Genomic DNA, 18,397 nt, shown 5'->3' with positions numbered 1-18,397 from the left:
CATTCTTCCTCCCTCCCCCTGTCTCCAGAGGGTGTCTCCACCCTAACCCCCACCCCTCCAGGCCTCCCCACTCCCTGGGGCCTCAAATCTCTCTAGTGTTAGGTGCGTCTTCTCTCACTGAGGCCAAACCTGGCAGTCCTCTGCTGTCTGTCTTAGGGGCCTCGTACGATCCAGTGTATGCTGCTTGGTTGGTGGGCTCAGTGTCTGAGAGTGAGACTTTGATATAGGAAGAAAGTAAAATCAATATAGTAAATGCAGATCGTTAGGCGTGGGACAGTACATTATAGGATTATTATTTGTTTTTGAGACCTGTCATAAGTAAAAAAAATCTTTAACCTGCTGGTCATGGAAGCTCAGGTCTGTAATCCCAGCCCAGGAGGCTAAGGTGGGAGCATCATAAATCCAAGGCTAGCCTGAGCTAATAATGAGACCATGTCTCAAAAAAGCAAAAGGCAAAACCAAAGAACGGCAACAACAAAACTATGACTCTTTAAAATTTGTAACTTAGTGAAGAAGAAAAACCCCATATATTATTATTATTATTATTATTATTATTATTATTATTATTATTTTAAATAGTCTGTTAATTTAGCTATATAATTTTTTTTTATTAACTTGAGTATTTCTTATATACATTTCGAGTGTTATTCCCTTTCCCGGTTTCCGGGCAAACATCCCCCTCCCCCCTCCCCTTCCTTATGGGTGTTCCCCTCCCAACCCTCCCCCCATTGCCGCCCTCCCCCCATAGACTAGTTCACTGGGGGTTCAGTCTTAGCAGGACCCAGGGCTTCCCCTTCCACTGGTGCTCTTACTAGGATATTCATTGCTACCTATGGGGTCAGAGTCCAGGGTCAGTCCATGTATAGTCTTTAGGTAGTGGCTTAGTCCCTGGAAGCTCTGGTTGCTTGGCATTGTTGTACTTTTGGGGTCTCGAGCCCCTTCAAGCTCTTCCAGTTCTTTCTCTGATTCCTTCAATAGGGGACCTATTCTCAGTTCAGTGGTTTGCTGCTGGCATTCGCCTCTGTATTTGCTGTATTCTGGCTGTGTCTCTCAGGAGCGATCTACATCCGGCTCCTGTCGGTCTGCACTTCTTTGCTTCATCCATCTTGTCTAATTGGGTGGCTGTATATGTATGGGCCACATGTGGGGCAGGCTCTGAATGGGTGTTCCTTCAGTCTCTGTTTTAATCTTTGCCTCTCCCTTCCCTGCCAAGGGTATTCTTTTTCCTCATTTAAAGAAGGAGTGAAGCATTCACATTTTGATCATCCGTCTTGAGTTTCATTTGTTCTAGGGATCTAGGGTAATTCAAGCATTTGGGCTAATAGCCACTTATCAATGAGTGCATACCATGTATGTCTTTCTGTGATTGGGTTAGCTCACTCAGGATGATATTTTCCAGTTCCAACCATTTGCCTACGAATTTCATAAACTCGTTGTTTTTGATAGCTGAGTAATATTCCATTGTGTAGATGTACCACATTTTCTGTATCCATTCCTCTGTTGAAGGGCATCTGGGTTCTTTCCATTTTCTGGCTATTATAAATAAGGCTGCGATGAACATAGTGGAGCACGTGTCTCTTTTATATGTTGAGGCATCTTTTGGGTATATGCCCAAGAGAGGTATAGCTGGATCCTCAGGCAGTTCAATGTCCAATTTTCTGAGGAACCTCCAGACTGATTTCCAGAATGGTTGTACCAGTCTGCAATCCCACCAACAATGGAGGAGTGTTCCTCTTTCTCCACATCCTCGCCAGCATCTGCTGTCACCTGAGTTTTTGATCTTGGCCAATCGCACTGGTGTGAGGTGAAATCTCAGGGTTGTTTTGATTTGCATTTCCCTTATGACTAAAGATGTTGAACATTTCTTTAGGTGTTTCTCAGCCATTCGGCATTCCTCAGCTGTGAATTCTTTGCTTAGCTCTGAACCCCATTTTTTAATAGGGTTATTTGTTTCCCTGCGGTCTAACTTCTTGAGTTCGTTGTATATTTTGGATATAAGGCCTCTATCTGTTGTAGGATTGGTAAAGATCTTTTCCCAATCTGTTGGTTGCCGTTTTGTCCTAACCACAGTGTCCTTTGCCTTACAGAAGCTTTGCAGTTTTATGAGATCCCATTTGTCGATTCTTGATCTTAGAGCATAAGCCATTGGTGTTTTGTTCAGGAAATTTTTTCCAGTGCCCATGTGTTCCAGATGCTTCCCTAGTTTTTCTTCTATTAGTTTGAGTGTGTCTGGTTTGATGTGGAGGTCCTTGATCCAGTTGGACTTAAGCTTTGTACAGGGTGATAAGCATGGATCGATCTGCATTCTTCTACATGTTGCCCTCCAGTTGAACCAGCACCATTTGCTGAAAATGCTATCTTTTTTCCATTGGATGGTTTTGGCTCCTTTGTCAAAAATCAAGTGACCATAGGTGTGTGGGTTCATTTCTGGGTCTTCAATTCTATTCCATTGGTCTATCTGTCTGTCTCTGTACCAATACCATGCAGTTTTTATCACTATTGCTCTGTAATACTGCTTGAGTTCAGGGATAGTGATTCCCCCTGAAGTCCTTTTATTGTTGAGGATAGCTTTAGCTATCCTGGGTTTTTTGTTATTCCAGATGAATTTGCAAATTGTTCTGTCTAACTCTTTGAAGAATTGGATTGGTATTTTGATGGGGATTGCATTGAATCTGTAGATTGCTTTTGGTAAAATGGCCATTTTTACTATATTAATCCTGCCAATCCATGAGCATGGGAGATCTTTCCATCTTCTGAGGTCTTCTTCAATTTCTTTCCTCAGTGTCTTGAAGTTCTTATTGTACAGATCTTTTACTTGCTTGGTTAAAGTCACACCGAGGTACTTTATATTATTTGGGTCTATTATGAAGGGTGTCGTTTCCCTAATTTCTTTCTCGGCTTGTTTCTCTTTTGTATAGAGGAAGGCAACTGATTTATTTGAGTTAATTTTATACCCAGCCACTTTGCAGAAGTTGTTTATCAGCTTTAGTAGTTCTCTGGTGGAACTTTTGGGATCACTTAAATATACTATCATGTCATCTGCAAATAGTGATATTTTGACCTCTTCTTTTCCGATCTGTATCCCTTTGATCTCCTTTTGTTGTCTGATTGCTCTGGCTAGAACTTCAAGAACTATATTGAATAAGTAGGGAGAGAGTGGGCAGCCTTGTCTAGTCCCTGATTTTAGTGGGATTGCTTCAAGTTTCCCTCCATTTAGTTTAATGTTAGCAACTGGTTTGCTGTATATGGCTTTTACTATGTTTAGGTATGGGCCTTGAATTCCTATTCTTTCCAGGACTTTTATCATGAAGGGGTGTTGAATTTTGTCAAATGCTTTCTCAGCATCTAATGAAATGATCATGTGGTTCTGTTCTTTCAGTTTGTTTATATAATGGATCACGTTGATGGTTTTCCGTATATTAAACCATCCCTGCATGCCTGGGATGAAGCCTACTTGATCATGGTGGATGATTGTTTTGATGTGCTCTTGAATTCGGTTTGCCAGAATTTTATTGAGTATTTTTGCGTCGATATTCATAAGGGAAATTGGTCTGAAGTTCTCTTTCTTTGTTGTGTCTTTGTGTGGTTTAGGTATAAGAGTAATTGTGGCTTCGTAGAAGGTATTCGGTAGGGCTCCATCTGTTTCAATTTTGTGGAATAGTTTGGATAATATTGGTATGAGGTCTTCTATGAAGGTTTGATAGAATTCTGCACTAAACCAGTCTGGACCTGGGCTCTTTTTGGTTGGAGACCTTTAATGACTGCTTCTATTTCCTTAGGAGTTATGGGGTTGTTTAACTGGTTTATCTGTTCCTGATTTAACTTCGATACCTGGTATCTGTCTAGGAAATTGTCCATTTCCTGAAGATTTTCAAATTTTGTTGAATATAGGTTTTTATAGTAAGATCTGATGATTTTTTGAATTTCCTCTGAATCTGTAGTTATGTCTCCCTTTTCATTTCTGATTTTGTTAATTTGGACGCACTCTCTGTGTCCTCTCGTTAGTCTGGCTAAGGGTTTATCTATCTTGTTGATTTTCTCAAAGAACCAACTTTTGGTTCTGTTGATTCTTTCTATGGTCCTTTTTGTTTCTACTTGGTTGATTTCAGCTCTGAGTTTGATTATTTCCTGCCTTCTACTCCTCCTGGGTGTATTTGCTTCTTTTTGTTCTAGAGCTTTTAGGTGTGCTGTCAAGCTGCTGACATATGCTCTTTCCTGTTTCTTTCTGCAGGCACTCAGCGCTATGAGTTTTCCTCTTAGCACAGCTTTCATTGTGTCCCATAAGTTTGAGTATGTTGTATCTTCATTTTCATTAAATTCTAAAAAGTTTTTAATTTCTTTCTTTATTTCTTCCTTGACCAGGTTATCATTGAGTAGAGCATTGTTCAATTTCCACGTATATGTGGGCATTCTTCCCTTATTGTTATTGAAGACCAGTTTTAGGCCGTGGTGGTCCGATAGCACGCATGGGATTATTTCTATCTTTCTGTACCTGTTGAGGCCCGTTTTTTGACCAATTATATGGTCAATTTTGGAGAAAGTACCATGAGGAGCTGAGAAGAAGGTATATCCTTTTGCTTTAGGATAGAATGTTCTATAAATATCCGTTAAGTCCATTTGGCTCATGACTTCTCTTAGTCTGTCGACATCACTGTTTAATTTCTGTTTCCATGATCTGTCCATTGATGAGAGTGGGGTGTTGAAATCTCCCAGTATTATTGTGTGAGGTCCAATGTGTGTTTTGAGCTTTAGTAAGGTTTCTTTTACGTATGTAGGTGCCCTTGTATTTGGGGCATAGGTATTTAGGATTGAGAGTTCATCTTGGTGGATTTTTCCTTTGATGAATATGAAGTGTCCTTCCTTATCTTTTTTGATGACTTTTAGTTGGAAATTGATTTTATTTGATATTAGAATGGCTACTCCAGCTTGCTTCCTCTGACCATTTGCTTGGAAAGTTGTTTTCCAGCCTTTCACTCTGAGGTAGTGTCTGTCTTTGTCTCTGAGGTGTGTTTCCTGTAGGCAGCAGAATGCAGGGTCCTCGTTGCGTATCCAGTTTGTTAATCTATGTCTTTTTATTGGGGAGTTGAGGCCATTGATATTGAGAGATATTAAGGAATAGTGATTATTGTTTCCCTTAATATTCATATTTGGATGTGAGGTTATGTTTGTGTGCTTTCATTCTCTTTGTTTTGTTGCCAAGACGATTAGTTTCTTGCTTCTTCTAGGGTATAGCTTGCCTCCTTATGTTGGGCTTTACCATTTATTATCCTTTGTAGTGCTGGATTTGTAGAAAGATATTGTGTAAATTTGGTTTTGTCATGGAATATCTTGGTTTCTCCATCAATGTTAATTGAGAGTTTTGCTGGATACAGTAACCTGGGCTGGCATTTGTGTTCTCTTAGGGTCTGTATGACATCAGTCCAGGATCTTCTGGCCTTCATAGTTTCTGGCGAGAAGTCTGGTGTGATTCTGATAGGTCTGCCTTTATATGTTACTTGACCTTTTTCCCTTACTGCTTTTAATATTCTTTCTTTATTTTGTGCGTTTGGTGTTTTGACAATTATGTGACGGGAGGTGTTTCTTTTCTGGTCCAATCTATTTGGAGTTCTGTAGGCTTCTTGTATGTCTATGGGTATCTCTTTTTTTAGGTTAGGGAAGTTTTCTTCTATGATTTTGTTGAAGATATTTACTGGTCCTTTGAGCTGGGAGTCTTCACTCTCTTCTATACCTATTATCCTTAGGTTTGATCTTCTCATTGAGTCCTGGATTTCCTGTATGTTTTGGACCAGTAGCTTTTTCCAGTTTACATTATCTTTGACAGTTGAGTCAATGATTTCTATGGAATCTTCTGCTCCTGGGATTCTCTCTTCCATCTCTTGTATTCTGTTGGTGAAGCTTGTATCTACAGCTCCTTGTCTCTTCTTTTGGTTTTCTATATCCAGGGTTGTTTCCATGTGTTCTTTCTTGATTGCTTCTATTTCCATTTTTAATTCCTTCAACTGTTTGATTGTGTTTTCCTGGAATTCTTTCAGGGATTTTTGCGATTCCTCTCTGTAGGCTTCTACTTGTTTATTAATGTTTTCGTGTGTTTCCCTAAGTGTGTTCATGTCTTTCTTGAAGTCCTCCAGCATCATGATCAAATATGATTTTGAAACTAGATCTTGCTTTTCTGGTGTGTTTGGATATTCCATGTTTGTTTTGGTGGGAGAATTGGGCTCCGATGATGGCATGTAGTCTTGGTTTCTGTTGCTTGGGTTCCTGCGCTTGCCTCTCGCCATCAGATTATCTCTAGTGTTACTTTGTTCTGCTATTTCTGACAGTGGCTAGACTGTCCTATAAGCCTGTGTGTCAGGAGTGCTGTAGACCTGTTTTCCTCTCTTTCAGTCAGTTATGGGGACAGAGTGTTCTGCTTTCGGGCGTGTAGTTTTTCCTCTCTACAGGTCTTCAGCTGTTCCTGTGGGCCTGTGTCTTGAGTTCACCAGGCAGCTTTCTTGCAGCAGAAAATTTGGTCTTACCTGTGGTCCTGAGGCTCAAGTTCACTCGTGGGGTGCTGCCCAGGGGCTCTCTGCAGCGGCAGCAATCAGGAAGACCTGTGCCGCCCCTTCCGGGAGCTTCAGTGCACCAGGGTTCCAGATGATCTTTGGCTTTTTCCTCTGGCGTCCGAGATGTGTGTGCAGGGAGCAGTCTCTTCTGGTTTCCCAGGCTTGTCTGCCTCTCTGAAGGTTTAGCTCTCCCTCCCACGGGATTTGGGTGCAGAGAACTGTTTATCTGGTCTGTTTCTTTCAGGTTCCGGAGGTGTCTCAGGCAGGTGTCCTGCCGCTCCTGGGCCCTCCCCCACGGGAGTCCAGAGGCCTTATACAGTTTCCTCTTGGGCCAGGGATGTGGGCAGGGGTGAGCAGTGTTGGTGGTCTCTTCCGCTCTGCAGCCTCAGGAGTGCCCACCTGACCAGGCGGTTGGGTCTCTCTCTCACCGGGTCTGGGCTAGCTATATAATTTTTAAAATTAGTTTTCAGGCATCATGTAACCATAGCTTAAAATGTGAAAATAGAGCATGAGAAAAAAAATCACATTTCTTACTTTTCCCCAGACCTGTGAGCAGACTATATTGTCAGTTTCACTGTTAAATTTCTAAAGACCAAAAATTATTCTTTAAAATAATGAGGGAAAAACAAAGCAAAGGCCTTTCTTGCTGACCTCCTGGTTGTGTCAGGTCCTGTCCCTTCCATCTTCTCACAGGACCTCTTGTTTTGAGTTCACGAGAGAGGCCCTTCCTCTTGAGCTTTCATTGGGGAAACGCTAGCTGGCCACTCCTACTTTCCAGGCTGTGGAACTTCAGAAGGAAACATGCTTCTCTGGGAGTGCTCTTGGCTGTTGAGCTGCCGCGAGGGCTTGCTTGCTTCCTGGAGGGTTAACTATCGCAGAGCGTGACTGAGTGGATGTCCCCAGTTGTCTTACAGTGCACGCTCTTAAGTAGGTTATAGAATTTGCAGTAGTGGCTCCTAGAAACTTCTGTGATGTGTTTAGAGTCAGGATTGAGCCAGGCTGCTTTCCAAAGCCTAATGTGTCCACATGACAGTCTCTGGTTCTGACCCATTGTCATAGACATATTCCAGACACTCCCGTACCCAGCCCCACACTTCTTTGATTTGGAATTTGACTGATATATTTAAGTGCTGAGTGTGTGTTTACTGCTGAATTTATAACAATTTTAACAGATTATAACAATCTGCAGTAAGATCATTTCCTGTTTTGTAAGTAAGATCATTTGCTCTGATCTGTAACTGTAGATTACCTATGGTCTATTAAGAAATCGGTATAAAGCTAACCTATTTGTAATGACCTTTCTATGGAACATGCCTGTTTTCCAGAATAATTTTGAAGACGAAGATATGGAAATTAAAAACAACGTAACGCAGGGAGACAAACTACGTGCCTTAAAAAGCCAGAGGCAGCCCCGCTCCTCGCCATCCTGTGCATTTAGGTAAGGTCACGGTTGAACCTTTCAGTTCGTAGAGTGCTATTTGTAGGTAACGTGTTTCTTCTTCACTTACAGAGTATTATTCTACAAATGCCGAGTTTACCTGTGTTTTCTGATACATGGCTCTTTTGCCCCCACTCCCAGCTGTTACGTGTTTTGTGCTTCATGGCTGTCAAAGTAGCTACACTTTAGATACTTAGGAAAGCAGTTGTTACATCTCCGTCTCTGGAATTCTGCCTCGAGCTGCTGCTGAGCAGTTATTTCTGGTTCTCTGTTCTAAATTCTATCTGGTGTTGTACAAGAGGGTTTCTGGTGCTCTGGCCGGTCCTCACAGGTGTGCCAGGGTTTGTATGGAAGCCAGAGTGTGAGGAAAAGAAAGATTTGGGCCAAGTTTTGGTGTATTCCACTACCTGACCTCATCTTTGATTTTTGAGGATTGCATAAGTGATTCCTCCATGTGTCTGAGAAATTTTAAGTCATCTTGCATTTGAAGTTTGAAAATTACTCAACAAAATCAGTGCTGGGAGTGGACATCTGACTACTGGAGTTGAAACCCTGTGATTGTTCACATAGGGTTGAAAACAAAAACAATCTTATAAGGGTGGAAGGTTAAATCGTGACAGTGGTTCTCAACCTGTCCGCCATGACCCCTTGGGTGACGCTCTCACAGGGGTCCCATATCAGATAACCTGCATATGATTCACAACAGTGACAAAATTATAGTACTAGAGAGGCAACAAAAATAATTGTATGATTGGGGGAGGGGGAGCTACCATAACATAAAGAACTGTGTTAACGGGTCACAGCATTAGGAAGGTTGAGAGCCATGGTATTGAAAGAAAGTATAACTTAGCAAATGCATATGCAAAGGAACCAATCTTTCCTGTACAAATCTCAGAAGCCATGTTTAGATGTGAATTTTCTTTTGAATCCTCTGATGTTCCAAATCAGTTTCCACAATACCGTCATGGCATTATCAGCAAACCCTTCTGTACTGAGCTGTCTTTTTGTGTAAAAGTGAGATGCTATAAGTAACATTCATGGTGAAGCACAAGGCTGCCTGCTGGTGTTGGGATACGGTCTGTAAAGTAGGCGAGCACCCATATCCACCTGGCAAGGTCTTTCTCATCTTTGCAAATGCCACATGTGGTCTTCGTTTAACTGTGGGGACCTGGTGATACCTGAGCTCTTGTCTTCTTCTGTTTTCGCAGGTCAGATGATATGAAAGGACACCAAAGGGCAGTGGCCCAGACTTTCAGGTATTGTCCACATTAGCCGCTGTCAATATATATGACTTTTTAGACATGTCTACCAAGAATCAGACTCCATGAAAATAAATATAACTACCAGCTTCCTCTGTTCATTCACTGATTTTGGTAGCTGGGATAAACCCGGGCTTTGTAACTATCACTGAGAACCCCTTCCTAGCTTACAGCATTTCAAGTCCTCTTTCTTCCTGATGGTTAAAAGATCCCCATCCCCCACCCCAGGACCTTTTTCTACGTAGCTCTTGCTATCCTGGAACTCACTATGTAGATCAGGCTGGCCTTGAACTCACAGAGATCAGCCTGCACCTGCCTCCCAAATGCCAATTAAAAACCTCCTGGCTTAAACTTTAAGATGATTTATTTATTTTTATTTTATTTATGTGTGAGGATGTTTCGCCTGCATGCGTATGTGTACACGTTGTGTATGTGCCTGGTGCTTGTTGAAGGCATTGGATCTCTTAGACCTGGAGTTACAAACAGTTGTGAGCTGCCATGTGGGTGCTGAGACCCGAACCTGGATCCTCTGCAGGGGCAGCCAGTGGTCTTAACTACTGAGTCTTCTCTCCAAATCAACTACATTAAACTACATTAAAAAATGTATTTATTTTATGCATATGAATACACTCTCGTTGTCTCCAGACACACCAGAAGAGGGCATCAGATCCCATTTCAGATGGTTGTGAGCCACCATGTGGTTGCTGGGAGTTGAACTCAGGACCTCTGGAAGTAGTCGGTGCTCTTAACTGCTGAGCCATCTCCCCAGCCCCAAACTACATTTTTAATGCTCACTGTTGAAAGAACATTTTCTGTCCTTCCCTCAGATTATGTGTGGTGGTTATGACCTCTAGGCCCTTTGAGCCTCCAGCACCTTCTGGTCTCTAGTAAACTCCAAAGAGCTTTACAACTTTCCTTTCAACCCAGAGACTGATTCTGATCTCTTCCCATTTGTTATGGCCCTTTACTCTCTATATTTTTGTTTGTTCATCTCTATTTGTTTGTTTGTGTAGTTTTTTTCCTTTTTGTATTATTCATGAGAAGAGGAAATATTAGTGCTCCTCTCTTGAAGAAAAGTGCTTTGATCCTCCTGAAGTGGTACCGGGACACTGGCATTACCCGGATCCATTGTGGCACCTGCTGAGAACACTAAAAGTGATTGACTAGTTAGTATTGTTGACAAAACAGGACGAAGAACCTGCCATTTTCTCCTGGAGGAGAAAATTCTTTTTTTTTTTCATTGCTCCCTGGCCACCCTGACATGAACAAGTTGCTGTCACACGCTCTTACCATGTTGGATTATGCAAAGGCTCTCTGAAAACATGAGGCAACATGAGTGATTTCTTCTGTCAAGTTAGTTTTCATGTATTTATAATAGTTCAGAAAACTGACTAACATCTAGTGGATGTCTAGTAAGCAGCAGTAAGGTAATGGGAAACTGTGGATCTGGCAAAGCCTTGAACTACGCTCCCCAAGGGGATAAACATAAGGTCCCAAGGAGATAGCCAAGGTGGGCAAAACAAGTTCACAAAAAAGAAATGATCCTCAGGGTTGGATGGAACTCTTAGCAGGAAGACCAAGTTCTTACTCAAAAAAAGAACGGAGATATAGGCCTGTAGCAATTGGGATGAGCTAGGCTATGCTGTAGGGACAGACAAAAACAACTCCTGGGTTTCAGCAGCAACATTCTGTTCTTTTTTTTTTTATTAACTTGAGTGTTTCTTATTTACATTTCGAGTATTATTCCCTTTCCCGGTTTCCAGGCAAACATCCTCCTAATCCCTCCCCCTCCCCTTCTTTATGGGTGTTCCCCTCCCCATCCTCCCCCCATTGCCGCCCTCCCCCCAACAATCACATTCACTGGGAGTTCAGTCTTAGCAGGACCCAGGGCTTCCCCCTCCACTGGTGCTCTTACTAGGATATTCATTGCTACCTATGAGGTCAGAGTCCAGGGTCAGTCCATGTATAGTCTTTAGGTAGTGGCTTAGTCCCTGGAAGCTCTGGTTGCTTGGCATTGTTGTTCATAAGGGGTCTCGAGCCCCTTCAAGCTCTTCCAGTTCTTTCTCTGATTCCTTCAACGGGGGTCCTATTCTCAGTTCAGTGGTTTGCTGCTGGCATTCGCCTCTGTATTTGCTGTATTCTGGCTGTGTCTCTCAGGAGCGATCTACATCCGGCTCCTGTCGGCCTGTACTTCTTTGCTTCATCCATCTTGTCTAATTGGATGGCTGTATATGTATGGGCCAAATGTGGGGCAGGCTCTGAATGGGTGTTCCTTCTGTGTCTGTTTTAATCTTTGTCTCTCTATTCCCTGCCAAGGGTATTCTTGTTTCCCTTTTAAAGAAGGAGTGAAGCATTCACATTTTGATCATCCGTCTTGAGTTTCATTTGTTCTAGGCATCTAGGGTAATTCAAGCATTTGGGCTAATAGCCACTTATCAATGAGTGCATGCCATGTGTGTTTTTCTGTGATTGGGTTACCTCACTCAGGATGATATTTTCCAGTTCCAACCATTTGCCTACGAATTTCATAAAGCTGTTGTTTTTGATAGCTGAGTAATATTCCATTGTGTAGATGTACCACATTTTCTGTATCCATTCCTCTGTTGAAGGGCATCTGGGTTCTTTCCAGCTTCTGGCTATTATAAATAAGGCTGCGATGAACATAGTGGAGCACGTGTCTTTTTTATATGTTGGGGCATCTTTTGGGTATATGCCCAAGAGAGGTATAGCTGGATCCTCAGGCAGTTCAATGTCCAATTTTCTGAGGAACCTCCAGACTGATTTCCAGAATGGTTGTACCAGTCTGCAATCCCACCAACAATAGAGGAGTGTTCCTCTTTCTCAGCATCCTCGCCAGCATCTGCTGTCACCTGAGTTTTTGATCTTAGCCATTCCCACTGGTGTGAGGTGAAATCTCAGGGTTGTTTTGATTTGCATTTCCCTTATGACTAAAGATGTTGAACATTTCTTTAGGTGTTTCCTGGAGGAGAAAATTCTAACCACAGTGCTGTTTAGTGGGTAGCTCCGGGTTTCTCCAAAGCCGAGTCACTTCCCTGTATAATCTTGCCACGTTTGCTTTAAGGGAAGATGTGGCACAAACAGTGCTTAGGGAGATGAATGACAAAGGAACGGGTGGGGCAGACAAGGCTGTCTGAAGTAGACGGAAAGCACGGACAGTCCAGCTTCAGCACAGGATTTTCCTAGGACAAAAGACATTTGGTATTAAAGCTGTGACAGAACCCTGGCTCTCCTCAGTGGAGCCAGTTTCCCCCGAGGGTCCACAGGGAACCTGATGATGGAGCAGCCACTGAACCCTTCAGAGTGGAAATGAGAGACAAGTCTTTGCTCTCAAAGGGTTTACAGTGGGTTATGGAAATAGGCAAAAAAAAAAAAAACCAAAACAAAACAAAAAAAAAAAAACCGAGAAGATGAGGTACAGTATAGGAGAGGTGATGTGCTGGGAGAGTCACCATTGAAATGCTTGCTGATCCTGCTTGGGAATTCAGGAAAGCCTCCTTGTGGGAGGAAACAGCCAAATGGTTCAGGCACAGATGGGAAGCTTGAGATGGGGGACTGGGGTGTGGGGCAAGGAGAGAAGCGGATGCCCTGCAGGAGAAAAAGGATAAACAAACTACCCAAAGGGGTGAGTGCCCTCTAGTCAGGGAACCCACAGCTAGACTAGCATGTCAAGTCAACTTTGCTACTGGCTTAACGGGACAAAAACAATGGCTACAGTTGCACAAAGAGATGATAGATGGTCTTTCTCCTCGCCTGGGTGTACAGACAGGTGAGAAACAACTAAAATGAATAAGGAGGCTTGAGGTCATCATGCCCTTGACTATGTGGGTTTAATCTTGTATCTTGTAGCTAGTAGGACCCACTCAGAGAAGCAAGTGCCAGATTTTAGAAGCCTTTTTAAATATATATATATATATATATATATATATATATATATATATATATATATGCTAAGTCAAGGGTTTTGAGCTAGATTTTGTGGAGATGGAAGAGAGGTTAAATGGTTTGAATAGTGAAGTATCAGATGTTTCAGATTTCATCAGAGGGAAAGAAAACAAGAGGATGAAAAATAATGACGGCCTTATGTAGCGCAATCGGAAGCTGGACGGAAGGAGGGGATCTGAACGGAACGTTCCCATTCTTTTCATGTCTTTTAGGGCATCGAGCATTCATAATTTACCTTATCACCGTCCATTGCTGGCTATTTTAGGTAGCGCAACTTTAGTGTGACACTCTGTCCCTTTTTCCCCCCACCAAGATTAAGTTCTTCACCACAACCAACAGTGCCGACTGTGAAGACCCCCAAAGTGTGTTTGTCCCCTTCAGTGACAGCCAAAAGGATAAGCAGAGGTTCTCTGTCTTCAGGAGCAAACATAAGAAGGTAATTCTTCTACCTCTTCCAGGGCACCAGCCTGAGGTAAGAAAGGTCTTCTGCGGGCCAGGCCATCTGGCTGCAGGTGTATGAGAGGAGGGTTGCCAGGAAGAACTAGAGAAGCCCCAAGAACCCACTCTATTTCTGGGGCTTCTTGTCCTACCTCCTTGGCAGGGGTAAGGCTGTAGAGGGGCTGGTTAGACAGTGACTCTCCATTTTGCTTTATGGGATGCAGATGCAGTCAGGCATACAGAGATCCACAGTCCCTTTCCTCACCCAGAGTGTACAGTGGGACCAACTCAGCTGGTAGAGATGCTGGGTGTCAGCATAGGCTAGAATACGTCTGGGGCTAAATCTGGGCTTAACTCAGCTTGCAGACTCTCCCTATAGTTAGTTACTTATTGCTTCTGGAAGATACAGTTCTCGAATGTTCTATTTAAGTCAGTGTTAAGCCAGTCTCCTGGGTCTCTGTTAACTGCTTTTGACCAAGGAGCTTGACATGTATAAATAAGACCGTGAATGTTATTGCCACCAAGAGTGATGAAGCCCTTTAGTCATCTGTTTGGATCAGAACCATCTCCTTTGCGTTGCTGCGATTCCGTGCTTACATATAGGAGTATACATTGTTGTTTATTTTCTTTTCCCCTTCCCACCTGTGTTTTCTCTCAGCTTCTCCATAAATTCCCGGCTAGCCAGTTCCCTGGGGAACTTGAATTCTGGGACAGAAGAAACTGAGAACAAAAAGACCACATCACCCATCAAGGCTGCTTTCATAGCCAGCCCGTTCACCAGCTTCTTGAATGGCAGCACCCAGACACCTGGCAGAAACTACCCTGAGCTCAACAACAATCAGTACACCAGAAGCAGCAACAGCAGCAGCGGCGGCAGTCTTGGGGGCAACCTGAACAGCTCTCCAAGCGCCAAGCCCGAGGAGCATAACACCATCCTTAGACCTTCCTTCTCGGGGGCGCTCTCTTCCTCCTCAGTGAGATTCCTGAGCCGTTCTATACCTGTAAGTTCACAGACACCACCTCTCAGTCCTCAGAACCCTGAATGCAACTTCTGTACCTTGCCTTCCCAGCCCAGGCTGCCACCAAAGAAATTTAATAGTGCCAAGGAAACCTTATGATCGACACTTTCCCTCTGTGTTGTGCAACTGTCCATGTGCTACATTCTGCTGGCTCCTCTTCAAGTAAATGCCGAGTTTCAACTGGGTTTTCTTCCTTCCTTTTTTCCGTCCCCCATCCTTCTGCTGAAATGCAGGGGCGTGGGGGGGGGTTCCTTAAAAGGGAGACAGCTTTCATTCCATCGATCACGGACCTGTAGGCTTTGGTTATTTTTCAGTTAAGTTCTTAATACGAGGTACCAGGCAAGACGGGATACCATAGCATTTGCTTTGCTTGGAGTGGTGTGTTGAGAGTGATGGCTTCCCTACTCCTCAGATCAGGATTGGGGTAAACAAATGTGGGAAGCCCTATAAGAACAGCACTCTTCCCACAGCTGAGCACCAGGCCTTCTGCAGGGAACTGACCCCACTATTCATGAATGTGGCAAACGAAGGTGTTAATAAGAGAACATCAGAGGTCAGAGAGGTGGGTAGGTCCCTGGACTTCCAGGGTACGAGCAGGTAGAGTCTCTAGGAAGACATTTACAATTAGCCACCTCTCTTCTAGGGACAAGTGAGAACTGCAAACGATTTTTGTCAAAGAGATCTTTATCTAGTCACCAGGCTCCTATTTAATAGCCTTGTTGGAGTGAAAATCGATTGGACAAGTCTCCACTACGAATTTAATATTTGGATTGTGTCAAACTGAAATCCGTTTCTCTTGAGAGGGGAAAGGCCAAGTAGGAGAAGTTTATACAATGTATCAGGAGGTGTGATGTGGGCAGGTCTGTTACTCTCTTGCAGGAGCAAGCCTGGCTCCCTCTGGGGGAGGGAGCTGTGTCTACATTTGCTGCCCATACTGCTCTTCACGCATTTGCTCAGCCAATCATTAGGACAAGACAGCGCTCTACAGGGGCAGTGAGCTGTGGAAGAGAAGTGCAGAGTTTGTGGCTTGTGGCCCATTAGTAAAACACAGCCCCATGATTAGTCCATGTTGGGACCCAGTTTCCTTAGCCTGTATGAGTAAGAATGTAGTGTGTGTGTATGTGTGTGTGTTTGGATGTGTATGTATTTGTGTGTGCATGTGAGGGTTTGCATATATGTGTGTGTTTATGTGTATGTGTTTGTGTTTTTATCTATGTGTTTGCAAGTGCGTTTGTGTACATGTGTGTGCATGTGTGTTTGTGTTTGTATCTGTGTGCATATGTTTGCATATGTATTTGTGTGTGTATGTGTATGTGTGTGAGTGTGTGTATGCATGATCTTGTGTTTGTGTTTTCATGTGTAGGGTCTCTGGACTCATTTGTATTACAAGCTTCTTTTCAAAAATTGATTTTTCTATAGTCCATATGCAATCCTTTCCCTAAGAGGAATTCTAGTGTATATAATTTTCTAGTGTGTATGATTTTATGTCTATGAAAAAATTCAGTTTAAATTTAAATTTTTAACCTTTATGCTTATTTCATTATGGACAGGTGTTTTGCCTATATGTATGTATCTGTGCACCATGTGCATGTATGTAGTGCCTGTAGAGGCCAGAAGAGGACATCTCTAGATTTTGTTATAGACCAGGGTTCCAGTTAACCTCCGGCCCATTCTTTGACCTGATTCTGATCAGATTCTAATCCCTTTAGACACACTGAGGAGATCTGTATTGTAAGTGCGGAAATCTACAAGACTGTGTGGGATTCATGGGTAGGAGCTAGATGGGAAAAGGCAGTGTATTTAAACTTTCACAACTGTGCTGATGCAGCCAGCACATTACAGAGTGAACTGAGTTCATCCAATATGTTCATAAATTGTTTTGTGGATCAGCCTCTTTTTTTAGAACTGACTATGGATCTTTTTATTTCCAGGAAAAGTGTTATATAAATAATGATACAAACAGCTCGTGGATTACACTGCCAAACGCTGCTGCCATGCTCCTTGAAAGTTTGATGCTAGAAGCATCAGGAAATTGTCAATTTCTTCCCTTCTGGGATCTCTGTTTAGGAGGGATAAGTGAGACCCCCATTCTTCTCTTCTAATTAGAGCTCCCCTCTGCTGGGTATGGGATTCTTTGCACAGTAGAAATCACTCCTGCACCCCATGATGTTTACACAGTGAACTTTGGCCTCATTCTGGGCTCTGTTGCTTTTTCTCACCCTTTCCCTTTCCTCCTCCTCCACGGCTTTCTTTGGCCAGAGTAGGGTATTTTTCCAGTAATTAATTATAAAATGTGGGAGTAGAGTTGCCAACCCCCTCCACCTCTTTTGCAGAGAAAGGCATTTATGATTAGAATAGGCAGTATGGCTACCCTTTCTTCTCTTTCACCCTGAGAGAAAAGCAGATCTCCTGTGCAGACCTCTGTTCTTTATCTTTGTCTCTGAAGCCTTCTGTGACCTGCCATGACATGGAGGCTTAAGTTCTTGCCCTGCGGAGCAGCTGACAGGAAGTTTAAATGAAGATGGAGGTCCCCACTTCCTGTGGAGATAAGTACAGGTTTGGGAACAGGACAGTGCAGGACCCCAGAACAAGTGGGACAAACTCATTCAACAGAAACATTTTAGGGGAAGTAAAACATTCGCCTATGTAAACACAAGGACCTGGGATCAGACCCTTAGAACCACCATAAAAGCTGAATGCTTTAGTGCACATCTGTAATCTCAGTGCTTCTGGGGTGAGATGGGAGGCAGAGACAGGAGACTTTCCAAAAGCTAACAGGCCTATATACCCCAGTGACATACGACAGAAAGAGTACATCCCCCCAAATGGTGGAAGGTGAGGACAACACCCAAGGTTGTCCTCTGACCACACACACACGCACACACACACACACACACACACACACACACACACACACACACACACCCCATCACAGGTAACACCTCCCCTCCCATCACACACACACAACCTACTTTGAACTTCCTAGGTAAGAAAATGAAGTCTGAGCAGTAATATCCTCCCTGTACCCTTAAGAAAGACCCAGAAGCTCTCAGAGGATTGTGTGGGGGATGGGTGTTTAGAGGGAGCCTAATATTTTAAAAGCTACAATTAGCAGCTCATTTGAAAGCTGCAATTGCTCTCTCACTTTTTGCTGCAGCTCAGCCCCCAGAAAAATGTAAAAATGATTTCCTCGTTCTGTCATTAGCTGCCTTAACACAGAAAACAGGAATAAATGTTAAGGAATCCTTGCGGCTGTGGCAGAGTGCTAAGCCATAGTCAGATTTTATTTTCATTATCTTGGCCTATTGGGTTAGCCTTGTCTCCACTGTCCAGAGCAAAAGCATGGGATTGCACTTTGGGTGACCCCCCTCAGCCCTTTTGTAGAAACTGGTTTGCTTCCTGACTGAGAAGTTCTCAAGTGCTTAAGGAACGGGGGACATGTGATGAGGGCGTGGGTGGGGTGGAAGTGTTTTATTAAGTTGAAATTGCTTGTGGTAACTGTCTTGAATATTTGCTATGTTATATTTTTAATGACATTTTCAGTGAACTGCGAGTCATCACCCTGTCCTTACCTGACCCCAAGTCTTTGTTGGGGACTGATGTTTTTCCCTGTAAGCTGTTCTGTATCCCACTTTGGTCTTTATTGTAGCACTTCTTAGTACCATGGATTTCACTGTCCTGTGGTAGGCTCTAAGCACTGTGGGAGCAGAGATGGTACCCTCATTGCCATGGTTACAC

General features: G+C 43.2%; 1 protein-coding gene across 14 annotated transcripts in view; it reads left to right on the top strand.

Annotated features, from left to right (window-relative positions):
* Window positions 1-18,397, top strand: part of Cdc14a (cell division cycle 14A) — a 166,642-nt gene that overhangs the window by 130,973 nt on the left and 17,272 nt on the right. For 7 of the 14 annotated variants that reach the window (XM_087624813.1, XM_087624815.1, NM_001134856.1 and 4 more), the window contains 4 exon segments: window positions 7,868-7,980; window positions 9,189-9,236; window positions 13,516-13,638; window positions 14,299-14,641. In XM_087624813.1, coding sequence (XP_087480939.1) covers window positions 7,868-7,980; window positions 9,189-9,236; window positions 13,516-13,638; window positions 14,299-14,641 — 627 coding nt within the window. 14 annotated transcript variants of the gene reach the window in all.

The sequence above is a fragment of the Rattus norvegicus genome, chromosome 2 (assembly GCF_021556685.1).
Source record: "Rattus norvegicus strain SHRSP/BbbUtx chromosome 2, alternate assembly SHRSP_T2T, whole genome shotgun sequence".
Lineage (NCBI taxonomy): Eukaryota > Metazoa > Chordata > Mammalia > Rodentia > Muridae > Rattus > Rattus norvegicus.
The sequence above is the reverse complement of the archived record's forward strand: the minus strand, read 5'-3'. Positions and strand labels throughout refer to the sequence as shown.